This window comes from Crotalus tigris, unplaced genomic scaffold (genome assembly GCF_016545835.1).
Source record: "Crotalus tigris isolate CLP2741 ecotype Arizona unplaced genomic scaffold, ASM1654583v1 scf7180000018306.2785112, whole genome shotgun sequence".
Lineage (NCBI taxonomy): Eukaryota > Metazoa > Chordata > Lepidosauria > Squamata > Viperidae > Crotalus > Crotalus tigris.
The window spans coordinates 397635-420118 of NW_024096934.1; the positions used below are offsets into that span (position 1 = coordinate 397635).

Below are 22484 nucleotides of genomic sequence, written 5' to 3' on the forward strand. Positions count from 1 at the left end.
CCGCCTCCATGGCCCAACGCAGATCGCCCAGGCAGCCCAGCAGCGCTGTGGCGGCCACACCCTCTACCCGCACCCTGCAGCATCAACTTCATGATGGGGCGTGAGGGCAGAGTCTGCCTGCTGCCTGCTGCCATGTCCTTGGCTGTGCTGCTCTGTGTGGGCCACACTTGGGGGCGATTCTCCTTCAGGGGGGCTGCTGGAGAGGAGGGGGTCGTGGGGGGAGGCAAGCCTGGGGCAACGGCACGTGTGCCCACAGAGAGGGCTCTGAGTGCCGCCTCTGGCACCCGTGCCATAGGTTCGCCACCACTGTTGTATACAGTATGTTTTTAAATGTGTGTTATGTATGTGTACACTTTTGAGAGCAGGCAACAGAATTTCATTTTTAATGTGGGCCAGTGTGCCCACATTAAATGACAGTAAAGGTTATCTTAACTCACTGCAGCTGTTAAGTGAATCGTGCGGTTGCTAAGCGAATCTAGACTCACCCATTGATTTAGCTTGTTAAAAGCTGACTGAGAAGGTCATAGATGGCAATCACATGATCCTGGCCTGCTGCAATCTTTATAAATAAGAGTACACAGCAGCTGCCAAGCACCTTAATTTTAAACACGTGGCCTGAGGGGAGGTTGCGACGATTGTAAGCGAAAGGACAAGTTGTAAGTCACTTTTTGTTTTCAAGGTTGCTGCAACTTCAAACAGTCGCTAAACGAATGGTTGTAAGTTGGGGACTACCTGAACAGGAGTTTGAAGCTCCAGTGGTACTACAGGAAGGGGCTTACAGTCGGTCCTGGAAATTCAATTAAGACTTTCCGTTAAATGGCTTTGGATAATGAAGGGAAGTTTTGAAAGCAGCGCTTTACGGGGTGCCTTGAAAAACTGCAGTTCGTGGTAACCCTTTTTCCATTGTCATTTGTCTTGGGGTTGCTACAGGCAGTCCTCGACTTAAGAACCATTCATTTGGGGACTGTTCAAAGCTACAACGGCATTGAAAAAAGTGACCTATGACCAGTTTTCACACTTAACGCCTGTTGCAGGGTCACATGATCAAAATTTGGATGCTTGGCAACTGGTTCATATTTATGACGGTCACAATGTCCTGGGGTCCTGTCCACAATGTCCCGGGGTCCTGTGATCTACCTGTTGTGACTTTCTGACAAGCAAAGTCAATGGGGTAAGCCAGATTCACTTAATAACCGTGATGCTAACTTGTGGTGGCGGTGCAGTGGTTAGAATGGAATATTGCAAGCAAACTCTGCCCACTGCCAAGGGTTCGATCTGGGCTCAAGGTCGACTCAGCCTTCCGTCCTTCCGAGGTTGGTAAAATGAGGACCCAGATTGTTGGGGGGGCCATATGCTGACTCTGTAAACCGCTTAGAGGGCTGTAAAGCACTGTGAAGCGGTATATAAGTCTAAGTACTATTGCAGGCAAACTGCCCACTGTCAGGAGTTTGATCCTGACTGGCGCAAGGTCGACTCAGCCTTCCATCCTTCCGAGGTCGGTAAAATGAGGACCCAGATTGCTGGGGGGGGGCATATGCTGACTCTGTTAGCCACTTAGAGAGGGCTGTAAAAGCTCTGTGAAGCGGTATACAAGTCTAAGTGCTATTGCTATTCGCGGCAGTGATTCACTTAACAACTGTGGCAAGAAAGGTCGTAACATGGAGCCTGTCCTGCTTAGCAAAGGAAAAGTCAGGCTCAATTGTGGTCGGAAGTTGAGAACCGCCTGTAAAATGCAGTGGGGGAAGGATCGGCTGGCCGACTCTTTTGTTCTAACCCGGAGCAGATATTGCAACAGCAAACCTGCACCTGGGAGTAGCTGTTGACTCTTCTGGTAAGAAAAGAAAGGAAGGGAGGAAAGAACCTGAATTCCTGCTGAGTCACAATTCTCGATGACGAACTTATTTTTCTGCAAGAGGGAAGCAGTTCGGAGATTGACGTCTGTCGGAAATGCAGCTGGGCCCGTTTTGAAACCTCAAGGGGTGAAGAAGGTAGTGCATAAATGGGTCCATGAAAAAAAAAAATCACTTTATTATTTTTTTTTTCAATTTTTATTATTTTACACCAACAAAACAAAACACACCAAACATTACACACATACACATGTAATATATCCTTTTTGTTAACAGCAGTTTGTAACAGTACTCTTCTATTCTTTACATTTCCCCCCTCTTTCTTTTTTGAAATATTTGTCCGTATTGCCCCATTGTTTCTTATTTACATTTTTCCTTCTTTCATATTCTACTGCTTACTAGGAATCCAACATTATTCATTGTAGTAACACTCATATTTTTTATAAGACTCGACCGGAATTCCATCTAAGCATGGTGATCATACAAATATTCTCATATTATTTAGTGCATATACTGTTTCTACTCTAATACTATTTCAAACATTAAAACATAAAACATAGCATAAAACAAGAAAGGAGGAATTATTATATCTGTCAAAGAAAAATAAAATTAAATAAATATACTTGGATGAAAAGGGGTGAATTTTAATGTTGGAAAAAAAATCACTTTAAAGAGAAAAAAAGAAAAAACTAAAGGGCCATACTGGACAGGTCCATTTCACGTCCACGTTTCTTTGTTTTAGATAGCCAATTTTTCCTGCAAAACCTGGCAGAAGTAGGGAGCAGATTTTGTTCTCCTGCATCCAAAGAGCGGGAAAATATTTTGTGTAGATTTCCCCACAGGAAAAGATAGGATGGAAGGGAGCTGGCTGGGGAGAAATACCGGTGAACTGTCCTTGTAAATTACAAGTTAATTACCAAAAAAAAAAATAGAAAAAGGATGTTGAGACTCAGAGTGAAGAGGAGAGTCAGAAAGATTATTAGGGGACTGGAGGATAAAACATACGATGAATGGTTGTGGGAACTGGGAATGTCTAGTGTAGGGGTAGGCAACCTTGGCTCTTTTATGACTTGTGGACTTCAACTCCCAGAATTCCTGAGCCAGCCATGCTGAGGAGAAAGGGAGAGGTTTCCATGCTGAGCCATGCCGGCTCAGGAATTCTGGGAGTTGAAGTCCACAAGTCATGAGGGGTCCAATAGTTCCCCCATGTTGGCTGAGGAATTCTGGGAGTTGAAATCCACAAGTCTTAGAGCTGCCAAGGTTGAGGAGCCCTGATATAGGGCAGGGGTGGGGAGCCTTGGCTCTTTTATGACTCCTGGACTTCAACTCCCAGAATTCCTGAGCCAGCCATGCTGAGGAAAAAGGGAGAGGTTTCCATGCTGAGCCATGCTGGCTCAGGATTTCTGGGAGTTGAAGTCCAAGAGTCACAAAAGGGCCAAGGTCGCCTACCCCTGATCCAGGGGTTTCATCATATATTCCCCCTACCATCTTCATGTGTTTTGACCGCTTTCTGTTCTGGGTTCCTCATTATCAACCCAAACTTCCTCCTATAGTCTTTGTATTTGGGACTTCTCCTTCTGCCAGGGAAGGCACTCTAGTAATCTTCTGGTTCCCCGTTTTTATTAACCTCTCATCTGCTCAAGAGAGTGAATTTCCACGGCTCCCATTAAGTGCTCTGGATTCACCCTGGATTATAATTCCCATGGTCCCTGACCAGCACAGGAGGTGAAGAAAATTCAACTTTCTGATGCCTAACCCTCAGAGCTAGTTGTAGACTCTCTAAATCTCTAAATCAGATTTAGTTGAACCAAACCCAATCCATTTTACCTGTATAGGTGAATTTGAGCATCATAGATTTGAAAGTGGGAAGCCAAGTACCAGCGTCAGGGATAATTTTGACCGGCAAGGAGGTCTCTGGACCCCAAAGTTTTTATTTATTTTTTGGGAGGGGGGTCTTCCAGTCAGTGTGGACTCCATCCCACTGCCCAGACAAATCTTTTCCGTTTTCTTGGCAAATTTTTTTTCCCCCAGAAGTGGTTTGCCATTCCCTCCTTTCCAGGGCTGAGAGGGTTCAGCTCAAAGTTATCCAGCTGGCTGCATGCCTCAGTAGGATTAGAACTCATGGTCTCCCGCCTGAAGCCTTTAACCCAGTGGTTCTCAACCTGTGGGTCGGGACCCCATTTGGGGTCGAACGACCCTTTCACGGGGGTCGCCAAACAAGGCTGTCCGCCATTTTTTCCTCCTTTTCTTTGGCCACGCCCCTGGCACCCGGTGATGTATAAGTGGTTGGGGGTCACCACAACATGGGGAACTGTATTATGGTGTTGCGGCATTAGAAAGGTTGAGAACCACTGCTTTAACCATTGCACCAAACTCTCTTCAGAGTTTTCTTAGAAAGCAAAACGTTGTGCTTTCTTTTGAAGTAGGACCACCACCTCACCCCCCCCCCAAAAAAAAATCCAGGAAGAAAGAAAGCTAAGAGGGAGGGAAGACCCTTTGGAGAATGGAGAGAGGTGTTGGAATATTTCAATGAAGTCAGACCAAAGTTGACCTTCAGGCATTCTTCTAGTCCTCATTAGAGCCCCCCCCCCTTTTTTTTCTGATTGCCACCACCTTCAACTGCGTGCATGTTTTTCTTCCTCTTTTGGGTGACTCATAACGGGCTTCAGATAACACTGGCCCTGAATTCTTAATTCTTATTTATCGCTCCGGATCCTTTGCATAAAAATCGGCCTCTCTCGGTTTGCTGTCTCCCTGTACTCTCTCTTCCTGTTACTCATTCCCTCTTACAACCTCTCCCTTTCTCTTACACAACTTCCCCCCACCCTACCAGCTTCCCCCCCCCCATGAGGGTGGAGTGGAGAGAAATTGCCCAAGAAAGCAAATTCCATCTGAGGTGAAGGAACAGGAAGGAAAGGAAATAAAAAGGCAGGTTTTTATGCAAACAGCGCGGGATGCAAAGAGTATCCCACCACCAAATAAAAATAAACACAGTCTGGATTTATAATATAACAGCCAAATATAAAATTCTTAGCTAGGTTTGACAGCAGTGACCTTGTTTCATCCTTGCACTAAATCAGGGTTAACTTTATTATGGTTTGTCCAGTAAGCCCAGATTAGTTGTGTTCATCTACAGTAAACCATCAACGGACCGTACAAATTATAGTGGCTGCTTGGATGCCCTATTTCCTGACTTTACAGGTAGTCCTTGAGTTACAACCATTCATTTAGTAACCGTTAGAAGATACATGGCACTTAAAAAAAAGTAACTTGCAACTTTGGTTACTAAATGACCGTTTTTCACATTTACCACCATTGCAGCATCCCCCCGTGGTCACGTGATCAAAATTCAGAGGCTTGGCAACTGGCATGTACTTATGGCAGTTGCATTGCTCCGGGATCACTTCTTGCGACCTGAGAAGCAAAATCAATGGGGAAGCCAGATTCCCTTTGTTGTTGTTGTTGTTAATTGCGAAGTCGTGTCCGACCCATCGCGACCCCCACCATGCAGCCAGAGTTGAAGAAGCCTCTTGGAGGAGAAGCGAAACGTCTTCAATGAAAAAACAAGAAAGTCCACTTGCCTCTTGAAAAAGCATCTTTGGGACAACCATAACCTGAATGACTTGAGAATCTCCATAAACATCTCCGTTGGGGAGCCTTACCCCCCAACCTTTCAAGAGGCCATTATGTTGATGACTTATTGTTGTTGTTGTTGTTAATTGCGAAGTCGTGTCCGACCCATCGCGACCCCATGGACAACGTTCCTCCAGGTCTTCCTGTCCTCTACCACCTTCTGGAGTCCATTTAAGTTTACACCTACTGCTTCAGTGACTCCATCCAGCCACCTCATTCTCTGTCGTCCCCTTCTTCTATTGCCCTCAATCTTTCCCAGCATTAGGCCCTTCTCCAGTGAGTCCTTCCTTCTCATTAGGTGGCCAAAGTACTTGAGTTTCAACTTCAGGATCTGGCCTTCTAAAGAGCAGTCGGGGTTGATCTCTTCTAGGACTGACCGGTTTGAACGCCTTGCAGTCCAAGGGACTCGCAGGAGTCTTCTCCAGCACCAGAGTTCAAAGGCCTAGATTCCCTTAACAAACATATTACTAGCTTAACAACTGCAGCAATTCACTTAACAACCGTGGCAAGAAAGGTCGTAAAATGGGGGCAAAACTCACTTAAGAACTGTCTTGCTTAGCGACAGAAATTTTGGGCTCAGTTGTGATCCTAAATCGAGGAAGCACCTGTGTTGTTAACGGGCCAAGTAACTTGGCTGCCGTGTATATTTATTTTGGATATTTTTTGTTTCTCAACGATTTAAAACGCTTTTATTGTTTTTAAAATGTCTTTTTTTTTTTTAAATTGCAGTATATTTTTTGAACAATAAGCCCTTGATTGAGATGGGCGGCGAGAGAAACTGAATAAATAAATGTGCCAACCCCGAATTAAAACAATCAAGCATCATTGTTTGCGCTGAACCCAGATTTGCCTGTTCGAAAGACTCTTTAGTGGCGTGACCAGTAAACTCACCCACGACCTGTTAGTAACTAATAAGATGAGTTAACTGTTAACTGGTAATGAGAAGCATCTCATCACTTAAATGACACAGCCCCTGCTTTGCATTTCAAAGATTCCAGGTTTTGCATACAAAGTCTACAGAGGCTTTCCACAGAGCAGAAGATGGAGAGATAGTTGGTTTCAATTGAGATTGCCACCTCTTTCACAATGCCAATTATTCAGGTTGGAACAGCTCAGAAGACTTGACTTTTCCCTGAGGAGAGCCTAGAGACCTCATGGCCCCAAGTGGTGAGAGGCTTCATTCCTGAGGTTGGCTTCCAGGTAGACGTCATCGTCGCCTTGGGAAAGGGTCAACATTCCTTCAGACTTGACAAAGTCCACACACACATTCTGGACAGAGAGGGCCACTGGTTTAAAAGAGGGGTCAAAAAGGCCATCTATGTCAAAATTGAACAGCCCTCCCTCAACAGAATACGACACCGCCTATCTCTTGTTTACAACACAGTCCTTTTTGGTATTTCCAAGAAGGCCCCACACCCCTTTGAGCTCCGATTCAGGATCCAGATAAACCCTCAAGTGGCCTGAACGAAGGAGAGCTATGGAGCAGATGGCTGCAAAGACTATAAATTCTTTCCATTCTGCTCCAGTCAGTTAGAACTGAAGAAGCTCTCTTAGAATAACAGTTGGAAGGGGCCTTATAGTCCAACCCCCTGCTTAAGCAGGAGAACCTATACCATTTCTGACAGATGGCTGTCCGGTCTCTCTTGAACGTTTCCAGTGATGAATCATCCACAACATCTGAAGGCAGTCTGTTCTCTTGGTTGATTGTTCTGTCAGAAAATTTCTCCTAATTTTTAGGCTGAATCTCCCCTTGGTAACAGTAATAGTAATAAAGTTGGAAGGGACTTTGGAGGTCATCTAGTCCAATCCCCTGCTCAGGCAGGAAACCCTACACCATTTCGGACAAATGGCTGTCCAATCTCTTCTTAAAAACTTCCAGTGTTGGAGTATTCACCGCTTCTGGAGGCAGGTTGTTCCACTGGTTAATTGTTCTAACTGTCAGGAAGTTTCTCCTTAATTCTAGGTTGCTTCTCTCTTTGATTAGTTTCCATCCGTTGCTTCTTGTCCTGCCTTCAGGCGCTTTGGAGAATAGCTTGACTCCCTCTTCTTTGGGGCAGCCCCTGAGATATTGGAACACTGCTCTTGTGTCTCCCTGGTCTTTCTCTTCACATTAGCCATACCCAATTCCTGCAACCGTTCTTCCTATGTTTTGGCCTCCAGTCCCCTAATCATCTTTGTTGCTCTTCTCTGCATTCTTTCTAGAGCAGGGGTCTTCAAACTTGGTCCTTTGATGACTTGTGGACTTCAACCTGCCAGCCATGAGTGCCTGGCTGAGGAATTCTGGGAGTTGAAGTCCACCAGTCATAAAAGAGCCAAGGTTGCCTACCCCTGGCCTAGGTTATGAGATGCAATGATGTTGTTGCATGTCAGAAAAGGTATGATTCTTAGGGGGAAAGTTTCAGGAGAATCTGAGCAGTGACGTGGTCAGGAAGCGTTAACCTTTCAGAGCGAACACAACTTAAGGCATTTTGAGACCAGTTAATCTTAACAGGGCAAAGGTCCCTCGGTTGCGTGTAAAACAAGTTAGCACACAAAGCCGGCCTAACCATGTGTCAACTCAAGTCTCACAGATTTGCTTATATTACGTTAAACCTTTCTCTTTTGTAAACTCTTTCTCCCTCTCCTTTAGGGTTTAAAGTTTAAACTCTGGAATCAAGCCATTTGTTTCTTGTATCATGGGCTTTAAGTCCAAAGAAGTCCATATCATGTCAATTCTTGAGCACGATTTATGTCTATTAGAATAAAAGGTGTATTGTGCTTTTTCTGGGTACATCTCTCTCCAACTGTCCTGTATGCAAAGTTCATCTTTCATTCTTAAAAAAGATTTAGGTAAAATATTACTTCGGATTGTGAGTCCACAGCCGGCTTAGGTGATAGGAATGTTCAGTAGCTCAATCAGGAATAGCACTAGCAACAGCACTGAAGATTTATATACCGCTTCACAGCCCTCTCTAAGCGGTTTACAGAGTCAGCATATTTGCCCACCAACAACTTAGGTCCTCATTTTACCGACCTCGGAAGGATGTAAGGCTTCACTCGGCCTTGAGACGGTCAGGATCGAACTCTTGGCAGTGGGCAGAGTTTGCCTGCAATAGTAATAGTAGGATCGGCAGCCGGCAGTCAGCGGAAGTATCCTGCAGTACTGCCTTCTAACCGCTGCGACACACCACTCTAACAAGTCATCCTTGACTTACAACCACTTGTTTAGTCACTATTTGAAATCACAGCGGCACCGAAAAAAGTGACTTATGACCAGTGGTGGGATTCAAATATGTGAACAACCGGTTCTCGGTGTGGATGCCGTTTGTGGAAGTCCATCCTGGGCCTGGGTCACAAAAAAATAGTTACCGGTTCGGCCGAAGTAGTGCAAACCGGCTGAGTCCCACCACTGCTTATGCCCGTTTTTCACACATACGACGGTTACAGCATCCCCCTGGTCATATGATCAAAATTCAGATGCTGGGCAACTGGCATGTATTCATGATAATTGTGCCATCCCAGGATCAGCCAGCTTCTGACAAAGCAAAGTCAATGAGGGAGGCCAGATTTGCTTGACGACTGTATGATTCCCTTAACGACTGCAGTTGGTTCGCTTAACCACCGTGGCAAAAAAAAGGGCTGTAAAATGGGGCAAAGCTCACTTCACTGCCTTGCTTAGCGGCGGAAATTTTGGGCTCAATTCGGTTATAAGCCAGGAACTATCTGTCATGAAAATACACATAATTTCAGTTTTTTCCAAATTGTGAACTATCTACTTCCCTCTGGGCACTTTCTCTTCATTTGCATATTCATGTAGGGAACAATTAAAGACTTATTTCTTCTCTGATGTAACTTCACATGATAGCACATCTGGGAGGACTGTAGGTTCTGTCCCAAATGTGAGATCCTTGGAGAAGCAAATTATTTGATAGATTTCTAGCCTGATGATTTAACTATAGATCAGGGGTCTTCAAACTTGGCCCTTTGATGACTCGTGCCTGGCTGAGGAATTCTGGGAGTTGAAGTCCACGAGTCATCAAAGGGCCAAGTTTGAAGACCCCTGCTATAGATATTGATAGCCCTCAACTTATGACAACTGAGCCCAGTTTCTGTTGCTAAGTGAGATCGTTGTTCAATGAGCTTTGCCCCGTGGGACAACCTTTTCTGCCGTAGTTGTTAAATGAACCACTGCAGTTGCGAAGCTAGTAACATGGTTCCTTCGGTTATTAATGGAATCTGGCTTCCCCATTGGCTTTGCTCGTGAGGTCGCAAAAGATGATCACGTGACCTTGGGACACTGCAACCGTCCTAAGTACATGCCAGTTGCCAAGCGAAGGCTGTTCATGTCACGATGGGGTTGCTGCAACAGTCATGAATATGAAGAGCAGTCATAAAGTCACTTTTTTTTTCAGTGCCGTTGTAACTTCGGCAATTAAACAAGCTGTCGTAAAGTTTCTGTAGCCAACTCTCTTCCAAGTTTTCTTAGACGGCAAAATGTTGTGCTTTCTTTCCAAGTGGGACACTCTACACCACCCCCCAAAATAAAAATAAAAATGCAGGAAAAAGGAGAGATAAGCGGGAAGGAGGGAAGGTGCAAGAGAAGAGGAAAGAGGCGGCAGGGGATATTTTAGTGCTTCTGGACTCTGTACTTCGTGTTGTCGTCGTCTGTTTGGTGAAGGGTCAAGCCAACCAAGAGGCTGTTTTGTGAGAGCACCTAAAACGTGGTCACAACAATATGTGGTTTGACAGTTGGACAAAATGTGATCGGACAATGGGTGTCCAATCACGCTCGGCTAATGAAGAGTATTCTTATCCCTGTATTTCTATTCCGACATCCCCAATGTCCTCACCAGGTCAAACGGGTGGAAGATTCCTGCATACGTGCAAGGAAATAATAAAACACAGCCAGGTTGGCCTTTTACCTTCTGCGATGGGTTTTCCAGTGTTACCTTTATTGTTCTGGAACATTATTTTGCAACCATTTCCTCCACTCCTTCTGCTCCCAGCAAACCTGACAACCTGGTGTTATCGCAAACCACCTTTCTGCAGAAACTGTGGGGCACATGCCAACCAGGAAGCTTTATGTTTGCCCAGGCAGCATCGGTGTTCAGGTTTTTTTTTGGTTTAACCCCTTTATTATTTTTATTAAAAACTCAAGGTGGTGAACACACCCAATACTCTTCCCTAGTTTTCCCATCGCAACCCTGTGAGGTAGGCTGGGTTGAGAGACAATGACTGGCCCAAAGTCACCCAGTAAGCTTTCACGCCTAAGGTGGGACTGGAACTCAGAATCTTCTGGTGATTGGCCCAAGGTCACCCAGCCCGCTTTCAATCCTAAATCAGGACTAGAAGTCACTGTGTCCTGGTTTCCAGCAAGGTGCTTCCATCACTGGACCGAACCAGCCCTCCGTTCTCCCCCATGGCAGCTTTTAAAGTTTCATTCGCAAATCAGCAGAAAAATAAACTCACATTTTCCTCCCGAGTCTCTAACCATTAAGCCTAGGGGTCAGCTACTTCTGGACCAAGAATGGTGGCTTGCGTAGGGGGGAAACTTGAAAATGGGGAAGTGGCTTCTGCTGTGCATTAGGCAAGTTTCAAAACTGAGTAAAAACTCTTCCTCATGGGAAGAATTGCAGTGATAAAAATGAATATTCTACCCAAGTTTCTTTTTTTGTTTCAAATGTTACCAATTTTGAAAAATGAGATTAATTTAAATGAGTGGCAGAAGGGTCTCAATAAATTTATTTGGGCAGGGAAAAAACCAAGGGTTAAGTTCAAAATTATGCAAGACTTCCGTGAGAGGGGCGGACTCAAGGTACCAAATTTGAAATTATATTATGATGCGGTGGTTTTAACATTAATTAGTGACTGGGTAAATTTGACAAATTCTGAGATACTTTATCTAGAGGGATGGGATTTACTTTATGGGTGGCATGCCTATTTAATATTTAATAAAAAAATAGATTGGGCTTTTAAATCTCATATTTTAAGAATTTCTTTACTTAGGATTTGGAGAAAATATTATAAAAGTGATTTTAAAGTACCATTATGGGCTATACCTTGGCATGCGATAGAAGGAATAAAAAGAGGGGTTAAAATGGATATGGTGTCTTACAGACAGTTACTTAAATGGGATGGACAAAACTGGCAATTAAAATCACGGGAAGAATTAGCACAAGAAAATTTTACTTATTCTTGGTTCCAATATAGGCAACTACTAGATAGATGGAAGATGGATTGTAAGGTGGGTTTTCTTAGAGAAGATGAAAATCTTATTAAGCAACTGAAGGATCAAAGACAAACCCACATTAAGAGAATTTATGGGGTTTTAGTTGAATTGGACTCAGAAACGGAACTAATTAAAGATTGTATGATTAGATGGGCGCAGAACTTTGGTGAGCCAGTTTCATTGGACACCTGGGAAACTATTTGGGTGAGAAATGTCAAATTTACTCAAGCACAGAATCTAAGGGAGAATTTTTATAAAATGTTTTATAGATGGCACCTTGATCCACAAAAAATGTCTTACATGTACCCTGACGTGCAACCTAAATGTTGGAGATGTGGTTATAAGGAGGCTTCCTATTATCATATTTGGTGGTCATGTAGAGAGATAAAAGCATTTTGGATCAAAATATGGTGGAATATCCAGAGAATTTTTAGAAGGAGGGTAAAATTTACTCCGCAATTATTTTTGTTAGGTATTGTTACAGATTGTGATACAAAGGAGGTTGTATTGATGTTAAACTTGATCACAGCCGCGAGGCTGTTAATTGGACAATATTGGAAGAAGGAATCTTTGCCTACATTGCAGGAATGGTTTTTTAAAGTAGCTTATCTGGCAGAAATGGCAAAGATTTCGGCTTTCTTAAAGCAACAAACGCAAGAGAAGTTTTTTGCTATCTGGGACAAATGGATAAAATTTATACAATTTAGATTGGGTATACAAAAATATTATATAGCTTTTTCATAAGTTTTATTTTTATATATATTATAGATATCTTTTTTATATATATAAATATAAAGTTTTTAATTTAATTTTTATTTTTTTTTTTTTTATTATTATTATTATTTCTTAAGCCTATATTCTGCTCTGGGAAGCTCAGGGGGGGGGAAGGGAGGGTTTTTGGGAGGGGTGTGGGGTGGGGGTTTTTTTTATATGTATTGTTTAATTTTTTTTTCTTTTGTATATGTTGTTTTTTGTTCTGTATTGTTCTTGTTTTTTTTTGTAAAATTTATAAAACCTTTAATAAAAAAAAAAAAAAAAAAAAAAAAAAAAAAAAAACAAAACTGAGTAAAAACGAAAACCCTTTCAGATCTCTTCGTAAGCAACTGCCTTTGTCCCGTTTCTCACTGCTATTTCTTTCGTTGGCTTCCTGAAAGTCAGGACTGAGTTTGTAAGCCTTTGGCACACCAAGAACTGGTTTGCTTCAAACTCAAGTAACAAGAGTTCTGGACGAGATTACGGGGTCTTCAAAAGCAGCCCTGCTATGTGCACAAATGCCAAATAAAGTATCCCGGACAGATGACCACCTAGCCCAGGGGTGGGGAACCTTGGCTCTTTTATGACTCGTGGACTTCAACACCCAGAATTCCTGAGCCAGAAATGCTAAGGAGAAATGGAGAGGTTTCCATGCTGAGCCATGCTGGCTCAGGAATTCTGGGAGTTGAAGTCCACGAGTCATAAAAGAGCCAAGGTTGCCTACTCCTGGCCTAGTGTTTGCTTGGGGCTGCCACAGAGAAGAGGGGGTTGACTTATTCTCCAAAACACCAGAAGGCAGGACAAGAAGTAACCGGTGGAAGCTTCTCAAAGAGAGAAGCAACCTGGAACTAAGGAGAAATTTCCTGACAGTGGGAACAATCAGTGGAACGGTTTCTCTCCAGAAATTGTGGGTGCTCTAACACTGGAGGTTTTAAAAAAATAGACTGGACAACCATTTGACCAGGATGGTATAAGGTCTCCTGCCTAGAGCAAAGGGTTGGACTAGAAGACCTCCAAGGTACCCTTCAGCTCTTTGATTCTATATTCATTCAACTCACTCTTAAGTCTCAGAACATTTTTTCGCCACAAATTCTATCAGAATCTGCTTTTTTGTACGTTAAGATTCACAATTTGCCATCATGTATTCTGGAACAAGGGGAAAAAAAAATTCTCATTGTTTTATATCGCCCTTCCAAGTTTGCCAAGGTCTGACCCAAGCAAAATGAATTGGAGCAAGGATTTCTGATGGCCTGGAAACCATTTTTCCATCGGTGGCAGCCTCAAACTGCTTTTGCCATTTTTGCAAGCTATGGTGCAAGGCTGGCTTAGAGGGTGGTGACAATGAACTTCTGTTCTAAGAATTATGATTTTTTTTCCCCCACACGTAGCACTACCAAACCAGGCACACCCTGTCCTTTTATCTGTATACTAATCAGTATACTTTACAGAAGTGAGCCCTTAAAAACGAGATAACTACAAAATCAATACGTCTACCTCTAGAGTAGCTTGAAGACTCAGAGAGAGAGAGAGAGAAATTCTTAACACGGAATTAGAATATTTTGGAAATAAGTACTTCATGACAACCAACGTGCAATTTATTTTCTTTTATTTGATCCGTCAGCAAGGCATTTATTTGCATGGTTATTATAAAGTTCTGCAGATCCTATACATTTTTGCTTAACCGCTGAGTAATCCAGGAGCAGTCTTCTTCCCACGTATTCTGGCGTTTAATTGGAAAGAGGCACATCCACCAGCATAGAAAAAGCAGTAAAACCCAAACACTCACAGGGAATCTATCTCTATAAATACAGATTTATCTACCCACAAACATCTACTTGTTTGACGATTGATTAAGCGAATCATTTTCTAAAGATTGCAGTACTCTAAATCATCGCTTTTGTACCTTTTTAAAGTATGGCAGTGTTTCCCAAACTTGACAATTTTAAGGCATGTGGACTTCAACTCCCAGAATTCCACAGCCAGCAATGCTGGCTGTGGAATTCTGAGAGTTGAAGTCCACATGCCTTAAAATTGTCAAGTTTGGGAAACACTGAAGTATGGTGATCTTGGTTTGAGATGCTAGGCAAGCGGTGCATTGATACAGTTTGGAAAAAGGAGATGGACATATGCATCAACAGTTAATAATAAAAATAATTATCTTTTCCTCTCTATTCCTTCCCGTCAGCCACAGCTTCAGGTATTTTTTTTTCCTAAGATGGTATTGGCTTGTGCTATACTACCCTTACCCAACTTCCTACTCTCCACAACCTCCATCATCCCCAGCCAGTAGCGCATCTGCAGGATCATAGGCCAGGGTAGCAAAACGCTACTTTCTGCTACTTGGCCTTTGATGAAAAATCTTTTATGGGCTACAGATACAAGTAGCCCTTGACTTACGACCACAACTTAGCCCAAATTTTTTTCTTGCTAAGCGTTAATATTTGCTAAGTGAATTTTGCCTCATTTTATGACCATTTTTGCCACAGTTATTAAGGGAGTCGCTGCAGTTGTTAAGTTAATAACAAGGCTGTTAATCAATGCCCCCCCCCACTGATTTTGTTTGTAAGAAGGTGACAAAAGAGGATCACATGATCCCGGGACACTGCAACGTGTCGTAAATATGAGTCAGTTGCCAAGCAGCTGGGGATGCTGCAACGGTTGTAAGTGTGAAAAACGGTGATAAGTTAACTTTTTTTCAATGCCGTTGTAACTTTGAACGGTCACTAAATGAATGGTTGTAAGTAGAGGATACCTGTACATTTAACAAAAATGCAAATATCTTACAGCTCAGAAATTGACAGCTCAAAGCAATCCAGCAGAATAAACGAAGAGGGAGCAAATTTGAGAAAGGAAGAAGTTTTAAATTCGGCGGCTATGACCTGTACTTAAGCATCATGGATTCAACTGTTATTTCCTATTTTTACATCCTATTTTTTTTTAACAACTGCGTATGCACAATTCATCAAAAGACTGTTGGGTTTTAGCTGAGCGTGGGAAACCACAAAAGAGCAATAGCAATTTTTTAACATGTCCAGGCAGTCCTCAAATTACAACTATTCATTTAGTGACTGTCGGAAGTTACAACGGCACCGAACAAAATGATTTATGACCGTTTTTCACACAACCATTGCAGCATTCCCAACCCCAGGATCAAAATTCAGACACTTGGGCAATTGTCTCATATTTATGATGGTCACAGTGTCCCGGGGTCCTGTGACCCCCTTTGACGACCTTCTAATGGGCAAAGTCAATCGGGGAAGCCAGATTCACTTAACAACTGTGTTACTAACTTAACAACTGCAGTGATTCACTTAACAACTGTGGGAGGAAAGGTCGTAAAATGGGGCAAAATTCAACTTAGCCACTGCCTCCCTTAGCAATGGAAATGTTGGGCTCAATTGTGATTGTAAGCTGAGGACAACTGCTATTGATATGTGGGGTCTGCAAGCTGAAAAACTCCTATACCAAGGATAGGCAACCTTGGCTCTTTTATGACTCGTGGACTTCAACTCCCAGAATTCCTGAGCCAGCCATGCTGAGGGGAAAGGGAGAGGTTTCCATGCTGAGCCATGCTGGCTCAGGAATTCTGGGAGTTGAAGTCCACAAGTCATAAAAGAGCCAAGGTTGCCTATCCCCGCTAGGCCAATGTTTGTTATCCTTGGCAGCTTAAAGATGTGTAGACTTCAACTCCCAGAATTCTTTCTGTCAAGGCTGAGAAACACCATTCTATGGAAAGGCCAGATCAAAAGTTGGGGGAACTGAAATCCTTCCAGGGGTTTCATGCAGAACTAACTTGCATGAAAATACTTCCACCAGGGCAGAAAAGCTGATCTCCTTGTCAAAACGGAAGCCTGAATTCTCTAGCCAGGATGGATGAACATGAACTGCCGTGAATCCATCATTTTGCTTTTCTACTGTTTCATCTGGAAGACCCTAACCCCACCACACTGCTCAGAAGACATCTTGCAAAAGGTAGAGGAAGCACCATTTTGAATAGCTGAGGGAAGTTTGAAGAAATCTGGATTTAATTGACTGATGTGTGTCTCCCTAGCTCTGAACGAGGGGCGTCCTTTTTCTCTTGCTCAACCCTGTCTGAGGACATCTTACTCCACCCGCCATCTCAACGCAGAGCTTCTCGCCCCCTGGAAACATACCTGCCAAAAGACCTTGAGTGACATGGCTCCCAATATACCTCAAGATGATCAACGTGAAGGGCAGGAGGGTTTGAGCTATCCAAGGACGTCCGCTTCTTAAAGATTGCAAATGTCGAGGCAGCAGCCAAAGGTTGGACAAACAGGTTGGAGATGACGGACGGATGGATGGATGGATGGACACAGTCAAGATGAAAGATACCAAAATGTCAGACAGCCTACCGACTGTTGTTGCCATGACATCCAACAGTCAACATCAGTCTGATAAGCTATCCGACAGAAAGGTACACGCCAAGGAGTCACAATGCTAGACAGGAAGGCAGGTGTGTGTGGGGGGGCACACAAGTGGGAGAAGATGGGAGACATACCGCTCGCTTGACCAAACAGAGGACAATCTGTCAGAAACCTAACTGGTCTTCAGAGGCACGATGACCACGCATAAGGCAACATAAAATGGGATTGGGTGAAACCAAGCATCCGCTAAAATCAACTGGCTTTGGATTAGCCAACACCCTTACAAAGAAAAAATAATTTCTGCCAGGCACTATTGTCAAGTCCAATTCTGCCAAAGTTCTGAAGATGTTCTTCAGCAAAGCAGAACATCTTGCCAAAAAGGAGACCCCTTCTCCATGCAGCAGGAACCCAGATGCCCAAACAGGCCCAATCATCTATGAACCAAGCTACCACCTCCCAACTACGCTTTGGAAATGAGGAGGATCTCCTTTTGGGAACGCAGGAAGTGTCTTCCTTTGAATCTGCCTGTGGTGGGTCCTTTAGATCCCCGATATCCTCTCCATCCTTTCTGAGATGCAAGCATGCAATGAAGCAAAGAACCTGCTTTGTAACCAACGTCTTCCCCCCCCCACCTTTTAACAAAAAGAGGCAGCGTGAAGCTATCTTTGAATGTTGTTTATTCCAGTTACCTTTCCCGTTACCTGCATCTTACAAAACCAACTTCCTGTGCGTTTCCTAAACAGCGCTCTGGAAACACTGCGAGAGTTAACCATTTTAAAAAATCCAACACGAGGATAATTCCAGGTGTCGGGGCTAAGGGTCAGTTAAATAAATAAAAATAACTGAACAGTGTCAAAACCCACCCTGTCTATTCCTTTTATCTGAGCAAGGAGTTCTTGGGAAAATCCAAAAAAGCGAGAATTCCCAACAGAGCAGAGCAAGCAATTCGATCAAAACGGGGGTTGAAAGATTATGCAAAGGAACTAAAATAAAAAATTTTAAAAAAAGAAAAAAAAATTGGGAGGGGGAGGATTTACCGGAACACACAGAAAAAGGGGAAGAACGGAGGACAGTTTTAAAAGACCCAAAGGAGGAAGTCTGGAATGATCTGAGAGGGTGTTGACTTAATGCCCTTCTAAATAGGTCCAAGGGGAAGAAAAAAATCAGAGGCCCCAACCTTTCACGTGAAATTTCCAGATGTTTGTCAAAGGGCCACGCCTGCTGCTAGTAAATCTAAGATTAGTCAGGTTAAGACGAGGGATGGTTTTGCATCCATCAGGGAGAGACTGGTCCATCTTGAACGTTAAACATCATGGCCAGTAGCCCTAAAAGTTCTGGAAGGCAAGGAACTTTTTGTAAAAAATGAGAAAAGGCAAGGGGGGGGGAAAATACCCCAACGCTAACCCAGCCCTGTAGTGAATTTGGATGTGAGCGAGCATATATGTTAAAACAAGAAATTAATTTACATTGAAAGAATGGTACACGTGTTACCTTTAAACGTGGAGATGGTGATCCATGACTAATGGCCGAGTTACTTGAACCGAAGAGTCCACTCCTAGATGCCCTCCCGTACCCCGTCCCTCTTTTGCAAATTATTATTATTATTATTATTATTATTATTAAACAGAAGGCTGGTTATTCCGGTGGAAGTTGGGGTTTTATCCCTCCCTTTCCTGCTCCAGCTCATTTTGCTTTCCTCTCGGAGTTCCTCCGTTGCTGGAGACGCTTGTCGTAACTTTGGGCCATGGAGTTAATAATGGATAAGACAAAATAGCACACCATAATTATAACCAATTTCTCAAATGTCCAGGAGAGCCAGTTTTCGCCCTGCAGAAAGGAGGACAAGAGGGAAGGAGATAAAAAGAAGGAAAAAAAAATGAATATTAGGGTCACGCGTGCTTCAAAATACAGGTTGTCTTCGACTTACGGCCACGAAATTTCTGTTGCTATACATGGGACGTTTGTTAAGTGAATTTTCCCCCATTTTACAAACTTTCTTGCCCCGGTTGTTAAGCGAATCACTGCAGTCTTTAGATAAGTGACACGGTTGTTAAGTGAATCTGGCTTCCCCATTGAGTTTGCGCGTCGGAAGATGGCAAAAGGTGATCACGTGATCCCAGGGGGGCACCGCAACTGTCATAAATACGAGGCAGTTGGCAAGCGTCTGAATTTTGATCACGTGACCACGGGGATTCCGCAAACGGTCGTGAGTGTGAGAATGGTCATAAGTCACTTTTTGCAGTTCTAAATTTGGTCACTAAAAGAGCTGTCGTAAGTTGAGGACTTCCTGTATTGTACGTAGATGGGAGGTAGCCAGCTTCTGCCACTTTCTAACCTAGGTTTGTTGGGCAGCAAAGCAAGCTTGCTAGGCTCTTCGGGGGGGGGGGGGCGGGGTTGAGTCCATGTTTCCTCCCAGGCCCGGGCAGATGGCCCTGGGTTCAAGGGACTCTCCAGTTACAAAGTTTGGTTTAGCAATAACGGGCAATGCGGGCGGCAGATGACCAGTGACCAATTCTATTACTGGAAAGAATTAAGTGGCCTTTCATGGGAAGATGAGTAATAACTGGATCAGCATCCTTCCAGGAAGTTGATCTGACCAACTTGGTTTCTCAAGAATAACGTGGGAGTATCAGAAAGTGTCTCACACAAGACCGAATAATTTATCCAGGCAGTTTAGGCTGCCAGGGGTGCCACCAGCAACCTCAGATGCTTTTAAGTGGAGCACCCTATGGAAAGTGAATCTACAAAACTGCTTCTTTAATTACTCAATGAGTAAACCTGTGGAGGGATTCAGCCGGTTTGCACCACTTTGGCAAAACCGGTAGCTAATTTTTTGTTGCCCAGGCCCAGAATGGATTTCTGGAAGCGGCATCCACACAGATTGTTCACATATTTGAATCCTATCACTGAGGAGGGGTGACCTGATAGCAGAATTCCAGTATCTGAGGGCCTGTCACAAAGAAGAGATGTGTGTGTGGGGGTGTGTGTGTGTGTGTGTCAAACTCTTCTCCAAAGCACCAGAAGGCAGGACAAGAAGCAAGAAACTAATCAAGGAGAGAAGCAACCTGGAATTAAGGAGAAACTTCCTGACAGTTAGAACAATTAACCAGTGGAACTGCTTGGCTCCAGAAGTTGTAGGTGCTCCAACACTGGAGGTTTTTAAGAAGAGATTGGGCAGCCCACTTGTCAGGAATGGACATAGGGCAGGGGTAGGCAACCTTGGCTCTTTTATGACTCGTGGACTTCAACTCCCAGAATCCCTGAGCCAGCATGGCTCAGCATGGAAACCTCTCCCTTTCCCCTCAGCATGGCTGGCTCAGGAATTCTGGGAGTTGAAGTCCACGAGTCATAAAAGAGCCAAGGTTGCCTACCCCTGGTATAGGGTCTCCTGCCTGAGCAGGGGGTTGGACTAGAAGACCTCCAAGGTCCCTTCCAACTCTGTTATTCTATGTTAGATGACAGGAGTTGCTAAAAAAACTGACCTGGTTCTTATTAACTCTTGGGTGAAAGTCCCAGGTTGAGGACAGCCTGCCGTTCTGCTCCCTGCCCCCCCCCCCCCCGGGAGCTCGGGCATCGGTTTAAAAAATTGGACTTAGAAAGTTAGCGTTGGGAGGAATGATAACGGGACAGGCCTCAGTGGAAGTCTTATTGACTCCTAAGTTTTTCCGCTCAACACGCGGGAGGGCAGCCGTGAGCGGTGAACTAAAAAGTAAGAATAAAAACCACACTTTTCGAGAGTTCCCTAAGAGCGGTTCGCTTTTCAAAGGCCCACTTTTGGAGATGAATTAAGGTGGGACAGGCAAGGAAGGAAGAAATGCAGAAGCACTCTTCAGTCAAACTAAAATATACATACAGGGCTAAAGAATCTTCCCAGGACTGGATTACGGATATTTTATTATCCAGAGAGCTTCCTCAATTTTTATTCTCAATATTCTCAAGGCGGTCCATTTCTTAACCTGCTTTAACCAGCTGTTTCCTATCCAGACAGTCTTGCTATTTTCCTTAATGCCAGCAACAAAAGGGGGACGGGAGAAAAATGAGACATTTGGGAAAGGAAAAAAAAGGTGAGATTTCTTACCTGGGGGGTGTCGTTGGCTTTGCTATGCAGCTTGATCCGCTGAGCTTCCAAGTACTCTTGAAAAGGTTTTTGCAGCGAGGCACCAATGCCGGGCACGGAGCTATGGGTGAATCGGGGGGGCCCCAAGTTGCGAGGGAGGCCAGGCATTTGGGGAGGGGGGAGCGAGGAAGAGAAAGGGGAGGGAGAAGAGAGAGCACAAGAAACATGATTGGCGGCAGAGGGGGGGGAACTTACCTAATAAAAGCTAAAGAGGGAGAAAAAAAACCAGCCCCCACGGAGGGAAAGGGGGTGGCTGGGAAGACAGAAAAGAACAGGGGCCGTCCTCCAGCTGGTGTAAAAAATAAAATTAAAGGGAAAAGAAGAAGAAGAAAAAAAAAAACCAGCCAAGAAAAGAAAAGATGGAGAAAAAAAATTGCTTTGGCAAGTTGGCAAGATCGGCTAAAAACTCCAGCTGGGCGCAGAGAGGAAAGGTCTGCAGCCGAGACTGGCACTTCCTGAAGTGGGGCAGCCCCGTGGTGGGTCAGGCCGGTGCCGGGTTGGCGTGGGGTGACTTCAGAAAAGTCCCCACCATTTATCACCCAGGGGTTCCTGTAAGAACTGGTTTGAACCGATTAGCGAGGAAATGACTTGGCTGGTGTCAGTCGCCCCGTTTAAAAAAGAAACAGCCCGCCTCCCACGGCTGACTGGCCCCCCTCCTCCCCAAAAGAGGCGGGCCTGGCCCAAACCAAGTCCTTATTAGGACAACTCCTGCGTCATTCCTTCCCCCCCCCCCCGCACCCCCAGGGCCTTATCCCAAAAAGAATGCATTCCCCAGCTGCAGAAAGGTACCTCCCATCAAAAGTCAGGCAATGGGGGGGGGGGGGAAATAGAAGAGGAAGAAAGAAAAAAAATGAGAGAGAAAAAGAAAGAAAAAGAAAATGAGAAAGAGAAAGAAAAAGAAAAAGAGAAAAGAGGAAGAGGAAGAAGAAAGAGAAGAAAGGGAAAGAAAGAAAGAGAAAGAAAGAAAGGAATGAAGGAAAAAGGAAGGAAGGAAGGAAAGAAGGGAATAAGAGAAAGAATAAAACAAAAGAGCAAGAAAAAGAGATAGAGAGAAAGAAAGAAAGGTAGGAAAGAAGGAAGAAGAAAGAAAAAGAAAGGGAATAAGAGAAAATAAAAGAAAGAAAAAAAAAGGGATAGAAAGAATAAGGAAGGTAGGACAGAAGGAATGAGAAAGAAAAAGGAAGAAGGAAGGAAAAAAGAAAGAAAGAGAGAGAAAGAAAGAGAAAGAAAGAAAGAAAGAAAGAAAGAAAGAAAGAAAGAAAGAAAGAAAGAAAGAAAGAAAGGGAAGGTTATTGATTAACAAAGAATTTTGGCTTCTGAATCATGCCGCAGTGTTTCCTGGCTGGCTAAGGCTGCGGAGGAACTGTGTGCTGATTACCACTTTTCCTTAAGATAGAAAGAAATGCTGGCTTGGCACAAATGAGAGGGGTGGGCTTGGGGGAAATCAGGCTGAGAGCTGCCTTTTTTCTGGAGCTAAGAAAAAGCTTGAATCCACAATGGAAGCCCCCCCCCCCAAGTGATCCATGACATCCTTTGGA

General features: G+C 43.9%; 1 protein-coding gene across 1 annotated transcript in view; it reads right to left on the minus strand.

The window, feature by feature from the left end:
* Nucleotides 1-17489: 17489 nt before the first annotated feature.
* The window catches only part of VMP1 (vacuole membrane protein 1), a 156160-nt gene continuing 151165 nt past the window's right edge, over nt 17490-22484 (minus strand). Inside the window, exons 11-12 of the mRNA XM_039350001.1 lie at nt 20908-21007; nt 17490-18656 (exon numbers count right to left, since the gene is read on the minus strand). Coding sequence (XP_039205935.1) covers nt 18513-18656; nt 20908-21007 — 244 coding nt within the window. The 3' untranslated portion in view covers nt 17490-18512. The remainder of the gene's footprint in view (nt 18657-20907; nt 21008-22484) is intronic.